Source organism: Ostrinia furnacalis, unplaced genomic scaffold (genome assembly GCF_004193835.3).
Source record: "Ostrinia furnacalis isolate ACB-3 unplaced genomic scaffold, ASM419383v2 OfSCF4098, whole genome shotgun sequence".
NCBI classification, from domain to species: Eukaryota; Metazoa; Arthropoda; class Insecta; order Lepidoptera; family Crambidae; genus Ostrinia; species Ostrinia furnacalis.
Window position 1 is genome coordinate 16,575 of NW_021134337.1, and position 24,740 is coordinate 41,314.

General features: G+C 36.4%; 1 protein-coding gene across 2 annotated transcripts in view; it reads right to left on the reverse strand.

Annotated features, from left to right (window-relative positions):
• Positions 1-1,738: 1,738 nt before the first annotated feature.
• Positions 1,739-24,740, reverse strand: part of LOC114358687 (ras-related and estrogen-regulated growth inhibitor) — a 30,064-nt gene continuing 7,062 nt past the window's right edge. The window contains exons 2-6 of one of the 2 annotated variants that reach the window (XR_003656390.1): positions 6,194-6,250; positions 5,817-5,890; positions 5,536-5,712; positions 4,714-5,014; positions 1,739-1,991 (exon numbers count right to left, since the gene is read on the reverse strand). Coding sequence is in view for 1 of the 2 variants with exons in the window: in XM_028312709.1 (XP_028168510.1) it covers positions 4,781-5,014; positions 5,536-5,712; positions 5,817-5,890; positions 6,194-6,250 (542 nt within the window). In the remaining variant the exon portion in view is untranslated. Of the gene's footprint in view, positions 1,992-4,499; positions 5,015-5,535; positions 5,713-5,816; positions 5,891-6,193; positions 6,251-24,740 lie in introns of those variants that run through there. The other variant, XM_028312709.1, reaches the window with a different exon arrangement.

Sequence of the window (24,740 nt, forward strand, 5' to 3'; positions counted from 1 at the left end):
GAGTTAAAGACTTTTATATTATGTATTCCTACATCTTTCTAGTTTTCAATTATTTTATTGGTCTATTGATTTTGGGCACAAATTAATGGTTTTATTATTCAAAGAATGTTTTCATTAGCCTAGTGTGTGTGGGTATTTATAGAAATAAATTATCAACGTACAGCAGCATATTACTTTATTTATACGTTAAATACGTCATCAACAAACAGCAAATACATTTACTTAATCAAATGCATTCATTAATATTCTAAGTAGTGGTAATTATTATTATTTAATAAAATTCTGAACAAGAAATTTACAACTTTGGTTCAAATTAATACGTATTAGAGTCTTATAAATTATAAAAAACAACAACGTAAAGTTTTCAACAATAAATGTTGAACAAAACAAAAAAGAAGATAACATAATAATATTATATTATAGAAAATAAGTACTTACAAAAACAAAACTTATCAATCAAAATATCCTAAATAAATCTGTCTTTACAAATTATAACAATTATCAGATTTTACATTACTTAAATCGAAATTTTACATTAATAATATAAGAATAGTAAAACAAAAACAATATAAAAATTGTATTAATAACGAAACCTACTAATAAGTTACTGACTCAAATACTAAGCTCTACCTGTTTGTTTTAGTTTTTGGATGTAATTTACTTTTAAATTGCATACCAATTTTAAGGACAAGTGGATTACAACCAGTGGACTAGACGTAAATGTACAAATATGAAGTGTGTTTCCTAATTTGATTTGATTGGAGTTCTAGATGGAAAACTAAAGTGAAAAGAAAAAGAAAAGTAATTCAATAATTATAGAAAATAACTAGGCAAACCCAACTTCAAATGGTAATTATGCCCAAAAACGAATCATATCGTTAATATCGCAATTGAACCCAGCATTTATTGCAAAAAGCTTTGTAGTGAACATAAATAATATTGCACATTTAAAAATTAACACGGTCATCATAAAGAGGATACACAGGTAGAGCAAAAATATGAAAAACTATGGCATTTGTGACCATTTACTGATAAAATAAAAGAGATCCATGTGCTGATTTCAAAAAGATAAACTATTTATTATGAAAGTAAAGTGAACATGACAACGCGCAGATTGTCCTTTTCGGTAGAGGATCGGGCACTACTAAGATAGGTACCAGCTTATTTATAATGTTATTATAAGGTAATTAGCACTTTTGGTTATCTATATCGATTAAATTAACCAGCTAAGGAAGCTTTTAAAACAATGCACTAACGATGTTTTAGATTTGCTTGAAATTTCTTGGGGTTCGAGAAGACAGAAATGTAGGAAACTGATTTCGATTAAAGGTAGGTATACTAATATTTGAAGTACAAAGGGAACTAAAATTTGATATGATAGAAATAAGTATATTGAAATTAATGTGCCTAGCTAACCAACCTACCATGGAATATCGATCTGGTTGTTAGGCTTTAATCAACCGAGTAGCTGACTTATCAGTGTGCTTACCATGAGTTTACGTTAGGTGTGCTCGCTAGCGACTACGTAAAAAAATGACATTAATTGTATGACATATTGTGCAGCGCCCCTAGCGGCTACTTTCAAGAAATAAAATCTTCATAGAGATTTTTGACGTACTCGCTAGCGAGGACACCTAACGTAAACTCATGGTAGGTGCACTGATGGATGAAGGGCACAATGTCACTATTAGGTAGATTGCATTCGAATGCATTGAAGTCGTGTACGTGTTCTTGGTAATATTCGTAGGTATAAGGGATTGGAAGGGATAGTATTGTTGTTGTACAATACACACGACGACAAGTTTATTGTACCTAGTGTTAATTAACTTAAAGGTACGAGTATACATATAGGTAATTGTAATCCTATTATATTGAAAACAGTAAATGAGAATATTAAGCGATATAAGATTCTTTAAAATTAGTACATACAGCTGGCGACTCACTATAGCATTCGCCGTGTAGGATTTATTACCTCCGTATTACTGGAACATCTGAAAAAGAGTGGAAGTGCAAGTGAAAACTCGCATGAGTAAGGTTCGCTGCACTGAATTACAGGATCTCATATTGTAACACACACGTAACAAATACATTTGAAATACACGCCAACCACCAGCTTATTTAATAAGTAAATTAAGTACATCTAATAGAGACACATCACACTCCGGCAAAGAAAGAGTCATACATGAGCATGAAATACAGAAAACATTCATGAGATAAAGTTGTTAACCCAAATTCTAGATGTTTGATTTTAGGATGTGACACATTTTTGCCGATTTGCGATGTGACCGTTTAAGTTACAGCCTAGCTTCATGGTGCTATGGGGCATTCCGTAGCCATTGGTATTAAGGCTTGGTATTTCTGCTAAAGTAGGTATTTCGCGCTGTCAAAATCTGCGCGCGCAATACTTCGCCGAAGACAGCGCGCCAAAGAGCTCTCGCGGCTACACAGTATAGAAATACGCAGTTTAGAAATACGCAGTTGGTTAGGTTAGGTTGACTTCCTTCCGTTCAAGCGTCACACTCACAGCACTTTTTAATACAAATCATATCCAAGTGATACAAATTAAAACAACTTTCAAAATTTTTGGGAATATATTTTAGAATCGAATAAATATAGAATATAACTGCCAAAGTAAACACGGTTCAAAGAGGCGTGGCGTCACCCGACCTTCCGGAAGTTCCGCGCCGGCTAAAAGAATTTCAAGATTAAGTCACCCGACCTATCGGTAGATCCTCGGGAGCTTGAGCGATTGGAAAAACATTTTATGATCAGTTACTCGTAGTAGCGATTATTTAGAGCTTGGATAATAAATTATAGTTCTTGCAATTCACGAAACTTTGCATGAGGTTAATTACATTAATCAGTACACGCATCAATTTTGTTCAGTCTTTTTGTTTATTAATAAATAAAAATATCATACTAAAATTGCATACATATTTGTTTGTATTGGTCTGGGTGTTTTCTTTCCATAATTTATGTATAACGTATGTACGGGGCTCTGTATCGAAATGAGCATCACACACGGTTTTTAAATGTTGCAAAATTTTTATAAGTCCATCGTGAGCAGAAATTTGTCCACTAATAGCAAAATTCGTTCAAATTATAGTTTTAAAGTTATTAGGAAAAAACAGATTTTGCTGGGGTAACGTTTCAAACATTACCCTGGCAAATTTTTTTTTTAAAGTCGTTCTATCCCGGAACCAAATACATGGATAGATAGCTCTTGTTGCGTAGTAATTTGTCCACGAATAGCAAAATTTGTTCGTGTTCCGGTTCTCAAGTTATTTAGAATTTTGCTGGGGTAATGTTTTGTGATGTCCCAGATCTCGTAAATGGCTCAACGCAGAAGTTTGAAAAAAATACCAATGATAGACCTTGATATTGTCCAAATTAGTTCAAACATTAGTCATTGATTTGAATGATAAACACCAGTGTAATTAAAAGATTTCGAAAATCAGATAAAACGTATTAATTTGTGAGTAAACCAGTACTCTTACAATCGAATAAAAAGGTGTAGCATGTACCCCTGGTACACCTTTATAACCACAGTAAAAGTAAATATAAATGATGTGGCTTTGCGCAAAAGAGAGATTCTTCTATCTTGCAGCTTAGACTTTTATTGCAGTATTTTTGGAAAACTTTTACGCATGTTGGAGGTAGGGACGCTCTAGAGACTCAAGTCTAGAAGGAGTCACATGAACTCCAAGTTTTAAATCCGTTGACATCTGCTGCATCTGCCATGTTTTTGGCTATAAGATTCTTCTATCTTACGGCTTAGACCTTTAGCTACAGACCTTAGACAGTATTTTTGTGAAAATTCTTACGCATGGTGGAGGAAGGGACGCTCTAGACACTCAAGTCTACAAGGAGTCACATCAACTCCAGTTTTAAATCCGTTGACATCTGCTGCATCTGTCATCTTTTTGGTTAGAAGATTCTTCCATCTTGCAGCGTAGACCTTTAGCTACAGACCTTAGACAGTATTTTTGTGAAAATTCTTACGCATGGTGGAGGAAGGGAGGCTCTAGACACTCAAGTCTTAATTATCAAAAATTTAAGCTTTCTCCAGTAACACTGATATTATTATACTGTGACTCATCAAAGTCATCATTGTCAAAAATATTGACAAATCGCGAACTGTCACGGCCAAAAAACTGACACGCGTCCGTCCTCCGTAAGCGCCACCGCGCGACTGATTGAGATTGTCCAAGCCGTCATGGACGATTTTTTCCACATTTTTTAACATAGTAACTAAATAAGACGCAATATAAAAATTTCATCCGTTAAAAGCCCTCAAGTTATTTCTGAACTTTAGTTTAGTAAAAGATTTAGAATCTCAAATCGCTTATTTTAAAAATAAAACCATAAATAGAAAACGAATAGAGGTAACTTTGGGAATTTATTCTATCGAGTCAACTTTATCAAATCGTGTTTCCATCCGTTAATAGCCCTAGAAAATATCCTCAACTATGCCCAATAAAAATCTTAGCCTTTAATTTTACTGTTTAGTACCTCAAAAATGAAAAATGAAAACCTCATTTTCGCCATTTTCTCTGCTACCCGGCCTTAAGCACAAACATAATCATGTGCTTATAACCTAATCGTTTATATTTTGTTAAAATGTATTAATAATAGAACTTTACACTAAAAATATAAATCTCACAATCACCATAGTCTAAAAAAATGTCCAGAGTATAAAAATCATCAACTAACAGCACTAAAATGACACAATGCTTAGAGCATAGGCAGACGACGGAGAACAAAGTTGTGCCAACTTGATTTAATCTTTGGGAAGGGCGCTGTCACTTTTCCCTCGAGAGTAAACGCGATATGCAGTCTTGGATCCCAGCATCCTGTCCAGAAGGCTGTGCTTGGCTCGTCTCCTCAGCGTCAGGACTTCGCGGCAGAGCTCGTGGAAAACTTCCCCCACTTGGTTGACCTGCTCTGCGGCAGCTACTTCGGCGAAGCTGCACTCAAAGTCCTTAGCCAGGATTTCGCCTTCTTCTGGACTAACCTAGAAAGAAAAAATGTGTTAGACCTCAAAACATTGCATGGATGCAGAATTTCAATGTTAGGGAACTACACAAAAATGAATCCGTCTTTGAAATCCGTGTTTATAGCTGTCCTTTTTTATTAGACAGAAGGGCACATAATGATGAGCTGATTGTTATGTACCGGTCTCAGCAGTAGCAAATAGTAGCAGAACATGGGCGCCGTGTGTAGTTGGATTTATGGTCTGTGATCGATACAGAACGTCTTCAGTTGCTAGGCTGTGTTACAGTAAAGTTCTTAAGTATGTTTCAGCTTGCTCCAGAAAATGCATGTCTTACCAACTAATAATATAATAATTATTGAATTATCCTAGTCTCTAATAATCACCACTCCATGAGGCTCTTATCCAGTAAGCTGCAATTGACATGGTATGGATACAATTGGGTATTGGTCGCCATCTGCTGTTCTCGTTAGAACTAAAGAAAAGAGACAGATGTAGGCTGTAATGATGCTGTTGATGGTGAAAAGAGCCTGTTCTAGTACCTGTCTGAGGTGCACCATGTCAGCCTTGTTGCCCACGAGGGTAAGAGGGATGTCGGGCTGCAGGCGCTGCTTGGCGCGCCGCACGTAGTTGAAGGACTCGCGGTCCGTAATGGAGTACACCAGGAAGAGACAGTCGGCCCATTGCGCTACTTCGTTCCCCGGTAGTTCTTCTATGCTCTGGAATAATTGATCGGTTACTACATTTAGTGGTTATTTCGAATGTTAACTAATTTTTTCTCCAAAAGGAACTGTTGAAAAGGGTAAATAATAATGGGTCTTACCTTAGGACAAGTATCTAAAATTTCAAATAAAATAGGTTCGCCATCTAATAATACTTCGTGCTTGTATTTGCTGTCTGTAACAAAAAAAGTAATTAAAAATATTTAGTTTTTGTTTTTAATAGTTTTTCAGTCTGAGTGTCTGTCTTACAAGGTACATACAGTTTGTTAGATAGATTTATGTTTTGTACTAAGACGTTAGACGTAAGATAGCCCAAAAAATTATTGGGGCTCTCATTAAAAACTCAAACTCGAAATAATGTGTGTCAAAATCAAAAGCTTTCAATTTTAGTAAAATCATCCAAAGTAAATTATTATTTGTCTGCAGATATGCGAGTTGTAAGTGTAATGTTTACATGCCAAGTGTGCATTTATCTTACCTTGTTGATGATCATATTCGCCTATATACCGCCTAGTAAGAAATCGTACCGTCAAGGCTGAAACAAATAGGCAAAATTAAAAACAGCTCCCTTAAATTGCCTTAAACTTTCAAGGCGAATGAAAAAGTTAGTAATCAAATTATCCGATAACCTACAAAGTACCTTTAAAAAAGTTAAATCACAAAGGGTCTAATTTAAAAGCAGTTTTTTACCGTCGAAACTTGCGAGATCGAAAACTTCCAGAGTGTGGTGGGCTTTAGCCAAGATTGTAGACCGCTACCTACCACGTTCGGGAAACTACGCAACATCTTTTCCTCCAAAACACCTCAGTGTCTGAAGACTAAAGTCTACAACCAATGTGTGTTACCAGTGATGACTTATGGTTCGGAAACGTGGCCTCTCACTATAGGCCTTATACAGAAGCTCAAAGTTGCACAGCGTGCTATGGATAGGGCTATGCTCGGTGTTTCTTTACGAGATCGAAATGAGAGAGGAGGAGGATTTTTGGCGTCGAACCTTAGACCAGGCATACGGCTAGGCAACGTAGTCATGCAGGAGGATACAAGGAAGAGGGGCAGCCACAGTAGGTAACACAGAGTCGTTCAGGTGAGTGCCAGGAAGAGGTGCAGCAACCGCAGTTAAGGAACGGCTGGGACGAACAAGGATAGGCGCATCAAGCTCGTAAGCCCTGATAGGGTTACACTGGTTGAGGTGGCCCTTTTCAAGACTTGGAAGCCTGTGGGTAACAAACCATTGGACATGGAGAGGGTCATTAATAATACTTTGCCGAACTTTAGCGCGAGAACGGTTTGTCCAAAACATATGAATTTGGTCTTATTCAATGCAGGATTAAGTGCCCTTCAACCGTCATGAAGACCACTTTTTGATAGGGTAAGTCCTTTACGCGGTATAACCGGAAAACCGAAAAAATGCCCCTTTCGGGGGCCCCCACCACTTAAGCACAACTCCGTCGAAGTCGAAAACTTAGGAGAGTCTTAATGGGCAACCAATGAAGCCATTAAAACAATAAAATCTTTTGTAGGAATTATTTCCGATTTAAAAGCTAATTCTACTGGACTATTAGTTTAACGGGAATATGTCGAATTCGGCCAGGCGTCTTCTAAAGCTTTTGATCTTCAGTATACCGACCGTAGCAGCTTTGGCGAAACTTAGCTTTGCAGTTCCAAGGCAAACATTTCTATTTGGATAATATTAATATGCGCATTGCACAAGGTACCTAATCAAATAAGTAGGTTGCAATTTCGCAAGCGTCCAATATTAAAACTTAAATTGATCAAATACTTTTGGTACTTATTAGAAATCAAGATACCTATTGATAGGATCCGAGTAAGCGCTGGACGATTGAATTAAAAAGTTATTTGTGTGACTCCATAATTATACATTTTCAATAACTTTCTTATAGCGATAAGATTCTAATATCTACAAATTCTACAGTATTTAGGGTTCTGTAGAGGTGCTAACTGACGCAAAACTGACGGCCAATGGGGCAGCAAGGTTCTGGGGTGGAGGCCACGTACCGGAAAACGCAGCGTGGGACGTCCACCCACAAGGTGGACCGACGACCTGTTAAAGGTAGCAGGATGGCGCTGGATCCAGGCCGCTACCAACCGTGCGATGTGGGAGTCATTGGGGGAGGCCTATGTTCAGCAGTGGACTTCCTATGGCTGAAATGATGATGATCATGATGATGATGAGAGGTGCTAATAAGACTCCGCTGTGTGTATTTCCAGTCTGTCTGCCATCTTTTGATCTGTTACATTAGATTGTGTGTGTAGTGTGAGTTTATATGGCCCATATAAACAGCAAACTATAAATTATAAGGCACCATTAAAAATATGTACATAATGATCACAGAAATAATAGCACCTGAACGTATGGGCATGTACAGAACAATACTTTCAACTTCGGCTCACCCTTGGCCAGTTTTCATGAAAGTCTATTATTGTTACACGAAATTGACAAGTGTTATTGAACAATATATTACTCAGGTTGACATCGTAAATGTCATCGTAAATATCGTCATGCATATGAGAAACATACATTAAATAGCCCATAATACATCCTAGTCTTGTCTTGTACGATGACCACAAGACAGTGTACACAGTAGTAGGTTCATTTACTATTTGAAATAGATCGCATAAAGATGAATCCCATCAAAAACAATACTTGTCAAAAAAACCAAGTCTCGCAACTCAGTTGTTCTACGGTAAAAAGTTGTGAGATCCATGTAATACCAAGTCCAGGCCAGGAAATCTTTAACGTTTTACATAAATTATTGACTTGGCCATCGCACTAAATAATTTAATTTACACGTGTTTTCATGCGATGGCCAAGTCAATATATTTATGTAAAACGTTAAAGATTTCCTGGCCTGGACTTGGTATTACATGGATCTCACAACTTTTTACCGTAGAACAACTGAGTTGCGAGACTTGGTTTTTTTGACAAGTATTGTTTTTGATGGGATACTGGACCGAAATTGAAAAATTTTACTCGACTTGGCGGTTGCACTACCGTGCCCCCAAATATTTTAGTTTTTCCTTGATTCATACACCAAACACTACTTATATTCCAAATTTGAAGCTTCTAGGTCTGCTAGAAGTACCTTAGAATTTTGATGATCGGTGAGTCAGTCAGTGAGTCAGTGAGTCAGTGAGTCAGTGAGTCAGTGAGTGACAAAATTAAGTAACTTTGACCCGTTATAATTCTTAAACTACTGGTTCAAATTGAATGAAATTTTAAATATACCGTGTCTTTACAATGCCTGCTTCTAGTTTTATCCACAACGAAGTTACAGGCAGTCGAAAATGGCCTGAATTGCTTCGAGAAAAGGATGGTACGGCCGTGCCGCTTTTTTGCTCGACTTGGTGGGGGCACTGCCGTGCCCCCAGATTTGATGCTTGACAGGATCTACACAGCTTGTCCTCCAATAAAAACTCAGTGAAAAGGTCAAGTTTTCTCGGGGGAAAATTAAATTAATCAAAAGAATACGTAGAAGTTCGAAGTTAAAGTTTCACTTCCCTCCAGAGCAAAATGTAATATATTATAAATTATGACAGAAAAGACTTACTTACACATTATGTACTATCGTCCACAGTTCCAGCTACCCACTTCCGGTCATGTCATGTCATTTGATGAGAGTGAGAGAAAAAACGGAAATGGTTAGCTGGAACTGTGGCCGATAGTACCTAATTATCTTTAAAAAATTAAAATGTCCGCTTATAATAATAATAAAAGCATGAAATTATGCTTATTTGTTAAATGTGGACCTACTCTTTATACTACAACTGTGTCAACATTTCTCACTATTTATACTGGACGCGGACGTTACAACGCCCGTGAAAAAACTTTATGAAAGTAAAATTAAAAAGTGACGATAAATGCTTCTAAATTAAACATGGTACTAAAGTAGATAGTACGTGGTAGATTACAAACAAACCGATACTGACTGACTGAGAAAGTTCTTACGATGTATGTACAAAGTAACTAAGCTTAAATGGGAACTCTATTGGAGTTTTGGAAAGTAGTAAAAAAATACTGTCTTTAACAATTTCAAAAAGTTCAACTTCAATATTTTGAAACTACCGGTGGATCGAAGTATAAATTGATTTCTTTCGTTGTAAAGTATTTAAATATCGGAAAAAGTTTAACAAACAAGATCAACAGAACAATCATATTTTTTTAGCAAAGACTTATTAGCAATTTGTATTGCACAAATTACTAATAGTCCCGTTAGCCCCTCGTGTTAAGGTAATTAAGCTTGTGTCAGTAGTTATATCTGATCTTATGTCGTGGTAATAAGATTATTTGTTGAAATTAAAGTCATAAATAGAACGAAACCTTTTGAAAACAGTTTAGGAAACACGTGCGCGCGCCTATCGTAACTAAACACAGGGTACAGTCACATGGTCAATAGAGTTAAGAGAGTTTTATCAATTTCTATACACTACAGTTGTAATAATTTTTGACCGTTAACTTACGAAGTGATCTTTAAAAAATAAAATAAGTTTGTAACTGTAAAAATTGTGAGTCGTTTTCACGTAACTCGCTTTGTCTATTTCACGTGAAAACAGTCACAAAAATGATGGGAAATTCACTGCAGTGCAATGCGAGTTTATGAACAGGAAAGTTTTGAAACCTTTTTTTAGAGTGGATGCTCAAATTCCTTGTTACCTCTCTTTTATGTCAAAGCTTTGACGTTTTACGTTTGTATCTGCGTGACTGTACCGCTTGGTTTATGTCACCGGTCGAGTGCGTCAGATTCGAATAGTTTTTACACAGAAATAGAGTACCGGTGCTCAAATTTTCAGCTTTACATTTATCATCGTTCGTTCGTTTCAGCCGAAAAACGTACACTACTGGACAAAGGCCTCCCCCAAGGATTTCTACAAAGACCGGTCCTGCGCCGCTCGCATCCAGGCACCTCCCGCGACCTTCACCAGATCGTCGGTCCACCTAGAGGGAGTAGGGTTGCCAGGTCCAAAATCACAAAAGCTGGACTTTGTGATTCATTTGGCCGGACATTTTACCCTAAAAGCCGGACATGTGACGGTCGCTGTTTCAAAAGTAAAAGAGTAATTTGTAATTTAAATATATCATTTTAAAGGTATTTTTAAGAGCTACAATTGACACAAACTCTCACGACGCTACATAATATAGATTTTGAAATATTTTAATTTATACATTTTAACTCAGTATTATTGAAATAATATCTCAAAATATACACAACTAAAACGCCGGTATGGCTACCTTAACGGCGTTTAAGTTTTGGATCTTGAATAACTTTGATACATTTGTAAAAGGAGTTTCTAACTAATAATTATACTAAACTTTAATGCCGTTAAATAGTTTAACGACGTTTTAGTTCGGTAAAACTATTATTTTTAACGTGAAAATACTTGCCTTAAATGCAGCTAATGTTAGCTAACGTCATTTAAGTCTAGTATTAACACATAAATTACGAAACTATTGGTATGCCTGTTTGATTCGTTTTGATTACAAGACTAAAATGCAGTTAAGAACAAAACCTTTCACCATAACGGCATTTAAGCTAAGTACTGGCTACTTAATAGTTCAGGAAATAAATAAAATTGCATTTATGTCAAAAATAACAACACCTGTTTTAGTGTTGAAAATTTATATTTATTTAAAAAAAACAAGTCTTTACTATTTTTAGCATTCGTTGATATCAATCATACGTTTTATTATAATAATTTCTTAAATTTACCACTTTAAAAAGTAGATACTCATAAAAGACAACACAAAATAAAATCTTTACATTTTCATTATTTGAGATCAATTAAAACCAACTATTGAAAGTTCTCAAACTTAGCAGTTTCACAATAATAAAAATAATAAGTGCCGACACTTTATTACCAATGCCGCAATATATTTATATTATTTTGCCTGTTTCAGTAGGCTACAACTATAATATTTTGTAGTTAATAAAAATTGAGATCTATTTATTTAATTCAATAATAATGTACAACGCGGCAAGCATTACCTAATAAATTAACTTCACGCTGCTTATAATAATCACCTAGTTAGTGAGAATGGTGAGAATCATGTTTATCAAATGGAAATAAACTACAATTCTTAAGTAAAATAGTATCAAATGAAGTCGACATATAAGTGTATATTAAACAATACACTGTATTTACAGTATTGTCGAGAATATTATTCTCGGGAACTTTCACGGTAATATTCTCAATATAACTACACCTTTACTAAATTTAATTTTTTCTTCGAGAAATGTTGTTTTAATGACAGAAATGTCTTTTTACACGTAATTACATAATGTTACTGTCCATTTGTTCGTTTTTCGACATTAAGGGCATATTTCACAATCGCTTAGTAAGGGCATGTTTCACGACTTCTGAATAAGTTGTGGATAGCCTATGTGACGGATCATTTGACACATTTTTATAGAAAATACGTGCTAGCTAGATTGACCCGACACTTACCGAATATATCCCGTATATTAGTCTGTACGAGATTAGAATGGTTCTCAAATAGCTAAAAATCAACAAGGCACCTAGTGATGATGTAATCACAGCTGAGCTTCTGAAAGCAGGCGGAACGCCGGTACAAGGCTTTTCAGAAGCTGTTTGATTCCGTCATCCTCAAGGGAAAAACGCCTACGGCATTGCAAAGAAGTATGGTGGTACTCCTCTTCAAAAAAGGTTTGTATAAAAACGTCATAATGTCAGTCCGTCTCCAGGATTAGGTCTCGAAACCTATCTAGTTGCAGCGAGGGGTGAGACAGGGAGACGTAATATCTCCGAAACTGTTTACCACCGCCCTGGAAGATGTTTTCAAGCTTCTGGGCTGGAGAGGATTCAGCATAAATATCAACGGCGAGTTCATCACCCACCTTCGATTTGCAGACGATATCGTAGTTGTGGCAGATCTAGGCACAATGCTCGATGGCCTCAGTAGAGCCTCGCAACAAGTGGGTCTCAAAATGAACATGGACAAGACAAAAATCATGTCAAATGTCCGTGTTGTACCCACTCCTCTGAAAGTTGGAGACTACACTCGAAGTTGTTGACAATTACCTATTTGAGATCAATTAAAACCAACTATTGAAAGTTCTCAAACTTAGCAGTTTCACAATACCTAATAAAAATAATAAGTGACGACACTTTATTACCAATGCCGCAATATTTATATTATTTTGCCTGTTTCAGTAGGCTACAACTACAATATTTTGTAGTTAATAAAAATTAAGATCTATTTATTTAATTCAATAATAATGTACAACGCGGCAAGCCTTACCTAATAAATGAACTTCACGCTGCTTATAATAATCATCTAGTTAGTGAGAATGGTGAGAATCATGTTTATCAAATGGAAATAAACAACAATTCTTAAGTAAAATAGTATCAAATTAAGTCGACATATTATTATAAGTGTATATTAAACAATACACTCTATTTGCAGTATTGTCGAGAATATTATTCTCGGGAACTTNAAGATAAAAAAAATTCGATAATAGTGCTAGATTAAGCATTTTTTTCTGATTCGGATGGTATTCAAAAGTCAAAATTGACCAATTGTGGGTTAACGGCATTATAGTGATAGGACGGCAGAATTAGTGTCAGCTCATGAGTGAGTACTGTGCCGGTATGCACAATACTTAATCTCTTCATATCTTATCTTGATCACGTTCACAGTGTCAGCACATTTATCACGTAGATATAGTGCTGATGCTGTGACGTCATTTACCTTTGATCTATATCGTATAAATAGTCGCGCAGTTCACATTAATAAACAGATTAATATCAGAGACTAACTACAACTCATTCATACGGTCTCCCAACATGGCACAAATTGGTGACCCCGACGAAGAAAATGACCCTGACGAAGTTGCCACAAATTGGTGACCCCGACGAAGAAGATGATCCCGAAGAAGTTGCCACAAATTGGTAACCCCGACGAACCTGATGATTCCGACGAAGTTGGCACAAGCCTCCGCCAGCTTTCATCTGACATGGAATGAAATTGGCTACCCCGAATGAGCAGAGCAAATCCGTGATGTCACTTCAACATCAATCATCGTCATCATGTCAACTCCGTGCAAGTCGTGCAACACAACACTACGAGAAGTCGCTGCCAGTACCGCTGTCACGTCCGTATTCCCGAAATCTGGAAGGACCAACCTCGTCTGTGCAGCTGGAATCAGTCTTGGAACTTCAAAAGAATCAAATCGCTAATAAAATATTAGAGAATGCAAAAATAATGAAGTCTCAGTTCAACAGTCAACGAAGTCGAAGAAGCCGACGAACGACGACGAAGATAAACACGTACGATACAAAGTGATGTGAGACGTAACCTCCATCACCACCATCTTCAGCATCAGTCTCCGCCAGCTTTTACCATCTGACATGAAATCAAATTGGTTACTCCGATTCAGCTGAGAAAATTTCTCGTCCGTGTCATCAACATCAATTATGAAATCAAAATCAATCAGCGAAAGTTAATGAAGTCTCAGCAATCAGCAGTCAACGACTACATCAGCAAAAATTCAAGACCAAACAATGGAAAATGTGCTAACACAGCTATAACATGTGCAATTGAAATAATAATTGTGCCATGACCGTGAAAATTTGCGACGCAGCAGTTACAGGCCAAGGTCGCCTAGTCAAGTAAGAAGATTTTGTTATTATAATATGTATCAACGTATGCAGAAAAATGTGAAAAATCATGTGATTGGAAACAAACGAACCAAGGAAATTAAAAATCGCACAGCCAGCATGGCTTCTGTGCTATCTACCCGTCTAACCGCCTTAATTTTACCGACTGAAAAAGTGGTATGAGGTTTTTTAATCGTTACGGGAGCAACATATCAGTGATAAGCAACAATGCCAAATGAGCAATATGTTATTAAGCCACGAATGGTTCAAAGATAAACACTTACGATGAGAAAAAGCTGACTCTTAACTTGGGAATTCAATCATTTAGAAAAATGTGAGTCCCTCCAGAGCGAATAATTTCTTAGGTTATCCGATAACGAGCCAAGGAATCGCCCAACAGAGCAGAAATACAAAGCAATTAATGAATTGAAACACAGTCAAGGAATTGAGAAAATTACGCAGCCGCGTATCGAAGTTGAATACTTTGAATATTTCAAGAATGATAATTCGCCTATCCTTTGGTCTTCAGAAGCCGATAACGCTTATGAAATGTGCGAGGACACAACGCATGAACGCTGTGACTACAGCGCACCCATCGCGTAAAGCCGAGCTTGCGCGAGGGCAACCCACGACTGTGAAAACGCCAGATAAGGAAGAAGCCAGTGGTTATATTTTGTTATATTCTCATCTTTATAAACATTTCACTATTTTTCTCCACATGATTTGCATAACGTAGATAGTTATTGTAATTTGTATTATGTAATTATCACACTATTTTTATTTCTTGTATGTAAGTATGTAGAGATTGAACATTGAACCATGTATTAACTTAGATAATTTATGTATGTTATTGTAATTAGCGCATTATTTTTTTTTATTTCTTATTTAAAGGGGGGGAGTACTGTGCCGGTATGCACAATACTTAATCTCTTCATATCTTATCTTGATCACGTTCACAGTGTCAGCACATTTATCACGTAGATATAGTGCTGATGCTGTGACGTCATTTACCTTTGATCTATATCGTATAAATAGTCGCGCAGTTCACATTAATAAACAGATTAATATCAGAGACTAACTACAACTCATTCATACGGTCTCCCAACATGGCACAAGTACTATCATCATCGGTTGCTAACCAACACCCTGATGCGTGCCCTTAATTAATTATGATTCTGTGGCTCGACTTTCGCCTGGCGCGGCAACCAAATTTGGCAATATTTGGCCGGACAAGACCCTAAAAAGCCAAACATGTCCGGCTAAAGCCGGACGCCTGGCAACCCTAAGAGCACAGCCTGCACACGCTACGTCTTTCGGGTCGTGGTCGCCACTGAACAACTTTCCTGCCCCAATAGCCATCAGCTCGACGAGCTATGTGTCCCGCCCACTGTCATTTGATTTTAGCGATTATGCGGGCTATGTCAATCACTCTGGTTCTCCTACGGAGATCCATAGGAGAACCTCATTTCTGATTTGATCATGCAGGGAATTACACTGGCAATTTCTCGTTATTTGGAGCATTTCAGAAGTCTCCTTTATTTTTCTTGCAAAGGATGATGGGCACTTTTCTATGAAATCTGGGCGTAAAACCAACAGAAATGTAACTACTATTATTTGTTAGGAATTAGTATCAGAAATATATTTTCATATAAATAACTACCAAAAACTCCCGGGTTTGCTTGTAAATTGACATAATGTATAATTGTCATAGGTGTTTTATTGCGCAAACAAAAAATATTATTAATTAATATACCTACATTGATACATTAAGTTATTTATCAATTATTATGTCCAACAGTTAAGGAGTGGGGCCAACAAATGGCAAAAAAACTTATTTTATAAAGTACCATGTTCTACATTACGTGCGTACGGTGTGGCTACTCGTAGGTACCATTTAGAGAAATGAAATGAACACAGTCATGTTCCAATGGGATTTCTACCAGTTAAGCTGTAGTGTTGTCGCATAATCGATAACGGATCGATTATTAATCGATATTGCCAAATAATGATTTATCGATTAACAATTCGATTAATCGATTTTATTGATTACCATCATCACTATCATTTGATTGTTACTTTGATTCCTTATTTTCAGCATTATACTCGATTATTGCAATCGAATAATCGATTGTGATTTATTTTATTCGGTATACTTACATACTTAATCGATAGAATCGATAGTAAGATATGATACAATACTATCAATATGATCGATACAAGCAACTAATTGACCTAAAACTATTTTTATTACCCTAGTGTGATGTGAAATACTATGGAAACTTTGCATATTCAATGACCTCTATCTCCGTATCCCCGCGTATTTCAGGATTGTTGTCATACTATGAAATAAAGTACTAGTATTAAGCTTTAATTTAGTACACTTTTTTTTTCTGTTGGTTTAACGCCCAATATGCCCATCATCCATCTCGATTAAGGTATTCTCGTTAATAACAAATATTGATAACAATTTCATAAAATAATTTTAGGTAAAAGAGCGACACAAATATTCGACTCTATAATGCTAAATACATATATGTAATCTAGATGCGATCGATTATGAACGAAAATTATAACGATTGGGATAAGTACTGGACCTCTGTTCGCTTGGCATTGAATTTTACCAAGAGAAATTTTACACCTACCTTCTAAAAATTAATTTATCCTTAAGACCATGCAACTTTTTATTCTTTAGATCCTACGAAAACAAAAACAACTCTGTTCGTTTTTTTCCGTGAAAGGTGAAAAGTACGAGGGTAAAATTAACACAAAATTCACAGAAATAATTTGGATTTACTGGTAGTTATTATCAGAACTCGATAGCTTCCAGTTACGTATATTTTTCCATGAGTCATGAATTTGTTTGGGCTATTTTTGTATGAATTAATAATCCCTGATCTCTGATTATCTTACTTTTTAATATTTACGTTGGTCGTTGAGAATTGCCGTTGAAAGGAAGTTAAATAAGGCACGAACGTAAATATGAATCACTAGCTTTTGCCCGCGGCTTAAGTCGTGTGAAATTTAGTGTCACACATCGGCATAAATTATAGCCTCTTACATAATCATTAATCTGGTCAAACAATAAAACTGTAAAGTTTCAACAAAATCCATTCAGTAGTTTTTGCGTAAAAGAGTACAAACATACATCCAGACATCCACATACATTTTCGCCTTTATAATATTAAAGGAAGGTCGACTACGAGGCTTCGGCGTCGGCGGGCTCTATCTGAGTAAAATACCCTCTGCATTATTGACAATGTTAAAAAGGAGAATGCGATGCAACCGTCGAAATTCAACTTTTCATCTGCAGTTGCCAACAAATTCAATTTCATCCCTCGTTCAATTTCAAATATGTTTGTGAGGAAGGACCATGCATGCCTCTCTAGACCAAGTAACACTAGTGACAGCTTTAATTTCAAAACCACGGAGCGATCCCGGAATCAAACCTGTAAATGACACGAATGTCTAGGGGGCTGAACCACACAACTGTCTTATTTTCAGGAAATGAAGTTTTTACTTGCCTAGGGAAACAATAAAGAACGCTATGATTTTATTTCAATAATACTTTTTTAATCCTTATTAGTCCATTGTGTTTTGGTAAATACGATTATTATTATACACAATATATGATTATTATTGTACACAAATATAGGTTGGCTCACTAGTCTACGCGCACACTCAGGTGCAAATCTTCGTAGCTCAGATTATAAATCTAGTTTAGAAGCAGTGACGCAATTTGATAAATAGGTACAGAAGGATTAAAATGTTTTATTTATGAATATGATAGATATGATTTGATAGAATTTAACTTAAAATATTTAGCTATTATATTAAACTGACTTCTTGTATTTGAGTTTATTTAATGTGGATTAATGGATGCACCATTAACTGCTGAGCACGTCAATCAGATCTTAATAATCGCCTTTTGTTGTCACACTTTTCACATGAATTTTGTGATTCTTGTTATTTACTTTATTGGATAAAACATCTAGTATTTTTTCTTTCCTGCCTTATGCACCTTTTAATCTATACTTCTATCTATACTAATATTATAAATGCAAAAGTAACTCAGTCTGTCTCTCTGTCTTGCTTTCACGCCTAAACCACTGAACCGATTTTGATGAAATTTGGCATAGAGATAGTTGGAGTCCCGGGAAAGGACATAGGATAGTTTTTATCCCGATTTTTCAAACAGGGACGCGCGCGATAAAGTTTTTCTGTGACAGACAAAATTCCACGCGGGCGAAGCCGCGGGCGGAAAGCTAGTCTACCATAAACTGCATTTCAGCATTCGCGTAGCCTTATTGGTGGCCGTGGTTCGATTTAGACGCGTTATTTTAAACGCATGTTGACTTTGAAATTTTAATTGCACGTGTGGGTCGAGGTAATTGAACTGTTAACGTGTGGAAGGACATTCTGTTCTTAATTGATTCTTTGATATCACTTTTAACCAGTATATGGAAATATTTTAGCTGATTTCTGTCGAATATGTGATTATAATTACTATACAAGTGGTGTGTAATTTTCTAAACCAAACCTTGGTTACATATTAATAGACGACTTCTACTCCTTTACTATATGACATGTGTTCATAATTCAAGTATTTATAAATCTGTATTGGTTTGGTTTGCAACGATGGTTCATAAAAACCGCTTCCAATGTCACCGTAAATGGCGTAGGTACAAAGTTACGTAGTAATGATTTTCTAGCGAACTGTACATTGCCAACTTTTTCATCTAGGCTGTGAATCAGTTATACAGGGTGTCCCAAAAATTAGTGTCAAGCCGAAGCCCAGAGGTAAAGCATCACTAGGGCTACCCGAATCACCGTGACTTTTTATCTGTGTATCTACTAACCTGTTTGTGTTAACTTTTTTAGTTTACATTCGTGTTATGGATGTAAATACTTCTAAATCCTAAATACTTCTAATGCCTAGTATTAATTTAATAACAGTGAAAAAATCAAGCATGTACACTGTACATACCTTAATTATTCGCGCCACAGCACAGTGACCAAAAAAGTGCCTAAGCATAGACATTTAAAACAATCATAACTCGAAAACTATCAAAAATCGCAGAACGTAAGTACCTACATGGGGATAATAATTCAGGTAGCCCTAGTGATGCTCTCTGGGATTCTGTGGGATTCTGGGACAACCTGTATTTCAAAGATGAACTACAACCTTTATCCTATCCCATGAACTTCAAATAATAAATTCAAATCGTAGAAACACGTTTCACTCTCTTGCCCCTGCGAGTTTATTCAATACTGTTTACCTGGGTTCATATCGAATAACCCGATATGTTGTTAGTTCCTGCAAGCGCAGAGTTCATGTAAACTGAATGAGGCGTGGATTTCATAATACAGAATTGCCTTTAGCGTTTCACAGTTATAGGATCCGTTGCAATACTTGCAATGCGCCGTCTCTAAACATCCTGTGCGCAATTATAGGTGCACCAATTCAGTGGTTTAGCTATAAGACCAAATACTCGTAAAATGAATTGCAGTTTCAATTGGTTATTCAATAATACTGCAACTGGAGTGGTGAACACTTCACAGTAAGTCTGTTATGTTAGACTTTTAAGAACAGTAGTATGTTTAACTTTGTATTTGGCACATAAAAAGCAAATACAATTTTGCTCTTAAAGCCTTAGATTTACAAGAAAATGTATCTGAAACAAGTTAAAATGTTTTCACCAGAGGCCAAATGTGTTTATAATGTTTTGAAGGAATCGTGTTTTTATTCTTACGATCGACTCTGATTCGCAATGTCAAAAATACATTCCTCTAGCCTTGGCGGAGATCTATGTAACAAGTGTTGCCGTAGTTTATCGTCATTACAGAATACAAAGATTGTTTCAATATTAATCACTACAAACTCGCACATCGTGGGTTTCAAGGCGTATAAAAAATGATAAACACCTCTATATCTTGTGACATAATGTCTATTTCAGAGTATAGCATATTATACGGTTATTGAACCGTATTTTTGTTTTGAGGATGTCTGAGGCACATGAAATAGCGCTGGGCGTTTTTAAAGTTTAAGGCTGGGTTGCACAATCTTACTTTAACTTTGACAAACGTCAAAAGTCTGTCAAACTTCATACAAAAACACCGGATATCGTTAAAAGTTACGTTTGAAGTTAGGTGGTGCAAGCAACTCAGACTAAGACTTGATTAGAGGTACTCGTAATCTTACTTTATGTACAAACAGTTATTTAACGAGTACTCGAAAGGAAATACACGTGTATTTCCTTTTCTAATACATTTCCTCAGTTCTCAGTAACTTTACTCTTCAGTTGAATCCAACAAGTAAAGCTAGACGAAAATATAAGCTTTATATAACACCTATAGTCCAGTCAATAAAGCATTATAGATGGAAATCCATGGAACACAATTTTTGACTTAGGGACTTTTTTTAGACTAGTTAGGAGGTAAACATAGCAAAAGTCCCCGCCCTTAGCCCTTGAGCTGGCGGGGAGAGGGGGGTTTAAAGGTACCACTTTTCGGTTTTTCGCTTAATCCTCGGAAACTATGCGTCCTAGTGACATGGCTACTATCAACCAAAAAAAGCTTATTCAATTTGCTATAGGTGAGATAGTCAAGTTTTTCTATAACTTGTATAGTTTTCGCGGCATCTGCTCTAGAAGGTCTGTAATTATTGGAAATTTTATTTTTGTCTTACATGTTTCCATCAGGAGAAAATCGACTAAATCAACATTGAGCAAACATTATAGACATGCGGGAGCATGTTAAGCCTAGTTCCAAGGAGGGGACTGCATCGTGCGTATATTTAGACGAACTAATTGGAGCCACTTTTGACTCCTCATCACTCAAAAAGCACTGTGCATTAACCCTAGAGTAGTCGCGCCTTTCCGTGAAACGTGAGTGCTCGCGTATGAGCATTTTGCCGCCCAAACTTAAAGTCCGGTTTTGTGTCAAATAACAGTTTAAAAATATGAAAATCAGTTAAAAATTATAGAATAAAGCATACACTATTAGAAAATAACGTTTATTAAAGATTTGTGGTTAAAATTTAAAGAAAAAAAAATATTTTCGAAATGTTAGGAAATATTTATAGAAATCTTAGAAACACTATTGTTTTTACCTACATACATCATCAAATATAAAACTTATTAGCACACTTAAAGGTTTTCCTTACATGTGACATGTGCNCACTAAAAATGAGACACACAAATTTTACTTACGTCAGTAGTCGCGCAGTGAGCAATTTGCCGCAAAACGTGACATACGTTCAACAATCGTTCTCTATTGCGGTCACCTGCGCACTAAATTTCTTATAATTTCTAATACATGGAGGTGAAGTATGGGGAGGCAGCTACTGAAACGCTTGACTTTAACAAACGCATCGTGTAGAAAATAACTCGTTTTTTTTTGCAGAGGGCGGCAAAATGCTCATAGCGCGAGCACTCTAGGGTTAACACTTCAAATTTGGCTCATGTGTTGAGACTTGCAAGATAAGCATTAGCTTCAAAGGATGATGGGCAAAAATGTATGGAAAGTGGTACCCGCTCCAATAGCCATAACCAATATAATATATTTCAAAAGGCCTTTAGATTTTGGAAAATATCTGCTATGGGGCCAGTTCTAATTCACGTTTTGAAAGCAGTAATTCCACTAAGTATTATAACAAAGTATAACACAATCATCCATGTATACGAGTATGTACTATGACTACAATCTATTAATATAACTAAAAGAAGCATTGAAAAGGAAAGGATTATACCTACGACGAACTACCCAAGCTATTAGCCCTTGATTCTCTTTCATCATCATCATCATGATCATTTTAGCCATAGCACATCCAGTTGAACATAGGCCTCCCCCAATGATTTCCACAATGGCCGGTTGGTTGCAGCCTGCATCCAGCGTATTCCCGTTATCTTTATGAGGTCGTCGGTCCATCTTGTGGGTGGACTTATTTTGTCTTGTGGGTTTATTCACTTTAGCAACCCATAATAAAATCCTTAAGAAGTAATAAAATTCTAACCCCTTTATTAATAAAATTAAGTTACACCCTAGTTGAACTCTGGCTTAAATTGTCATTTGGTATGGAAATGTCATTTTAATCCATGGTTCATCCTAGGTATAACTTTTTATTAATAAGGGGTAGCAGTTCTTCAAATAAAAATATTTATTTCACAATTATCCCTATAAATAATTATAGAGTTAAGGAAGGATGCTGGAGCAGTAAACCCTTCATGCCTTGCATAACCTAAGTACCTACCATACGATGGACACGTGTGATACTTCGACTACACAAAAAGTATGTTTATCTTCGAACGCAGATCTGAGGCTGGTGGCCATAGTAAATGTTGTTCGTCTTGGTAAGGCCTTTCAAATGACACTACAAATATAACTATTGGAGCCGGGTACCATTCTGCAAAAAAGTATGTTTATCTTCGAACACAACCAGATCTGAGGCTGGTGGTCATAGTAAAAGTTGTTCGTCTTGATAAGACCTTTCAAATGACACTAGAAGCATATCTATTGGAGCCGGGTACCATTTTGCCCATTGTCCTTTCATAAATATACCTCAAACGGTTCTTTAGGTATTGACGTCTAAAAATCTACATGGCTGACCTATAAGACCAAATTCTAACCACTTCCAGATGACCTTGAAGGCTCAAATTTGGCATCCAGATAGGTAGTTGTGTAAATACAAAGGAACAAATAAAAAACCAGTAAATTTTAACATTTCACAGGTGATAGATAGATTTTAGTGTCCTAAATGTCGATTTTTGAACGTCTATACCTAAATAACCGTTTGAGGTATATTTATGAAATTTGAAGCTGATGTTTATCTTGCAAGTCTCAACACATGAGCCTAATTTGAAGTGTTAATGCACAGTGCTTTTTGAGTGATGAGGAGTCAAAAGTGGCTCCAATTAGTTCGTCTAAATATACGCACGATGCAGTCCCCTCCCTGGAACTAGGCTTAACATGCTCCCGCATGTCTATAATGTTTGCTCAATGTTGATTTAGTCAATTTTCTCCTGATGGGAACACGTAAGACAAAATTAAAATTTCCAATATTACAGACCTTCTAGAGCAGATGCCGCGAAAACTATACAAGATATAGAAAAACTTGATTGTCTCACCTGTAGCAAATTGAATAAGCTTTTTTTGGTTCATAGTAGCCATGTCACTAGGATGCATAGTTTCCGAGGATTAAGCGAAAAACCGAAAAGTGGTACCTTTAAACCCCCCTCTCCCCGCCAGCTCAAGGGCTAAAGGCGGGGACTTTTGCTATGTTCACCTCCTAACTAGTCTAAATAAAGTCCCGAGGTCAGAAATTGTGTTCCAGGGATTTCTCTCTACACCGTTGTTAAAGCATTCATTGACTGGACTACTAGCAAACTGCACAAACTTACAACATTCTTATAACTTGTGCGAGTTGGCAGTTAGAGGAGAATTTCTATTGTCTGCTTACGCAAATGTCGGAGATCGACTGACAACATGCTTGTAGAAGAAACCTATGTATACAGGGTGGAAACGATAAGTGATCTCACTGGATTATTTCTGAACTATACAAGATATCAATAAACTAAATACTGATCCTGAAAATACTTTATGAGCTCTATCAAACGGTATTAATAATAGGTTACAGAATAAACTGGATCTATCCGAAAATTCAATGTTTCCAGCCTCCATACATTTGGTAAAGTCACATTATTTTAAAAACTACACATGATATCATAAAATTGATTACTGATTCTAAAAGTGCTTCACAAGCTCTATCCAATGGTATCAATAATAGGTTACAGAATAAACTGGATCTATCCAAAAATTCAATGTTTCTTTCTTCCAGCTCTTTCTTACAGCTCATAAATCACTTTCAGGATCAGTTACCAGTTTTTCAATATCTTGTATAGTTTAGAAATAGGTAATCGAGTGAGACACTTAACGTTTCCACCCTGTATAGTCTATATACCTACAACTACATGCTTCTACGTTACATTCATTAGGTATAGTATAGGTATTAGTGAGCAGAGGATGCATCCTTTTCAAATAGATGACACCATCTTTGAAAGTATTAGAGTAGAGAGCTTACAGCTAATTGGGTGGGTTCGTGTTGAAGAAAATTAGCAATATTACAAATACATTTCGAGATCACGCTAATTAATGTCTTTCATGCTAATTAGCAACTAAGTAACATTATTAATTTTTTTTCAGATACTGATACTAAAGATGTGTTCTTTAAGCAAAAACTTCTTTTATAAAATAACGTAGGTCTGGCGTTCACTGGCTCTTCGTTCGTTTCAGCCGAAAGACGTCCACTGCTGGACAAAGGCCTCCCCCAAGGATTTCCACAAAGACCGGTCCTGCGCCGCTTGCATCCAGGTACTTCCCGCGACCTTCACCAGATC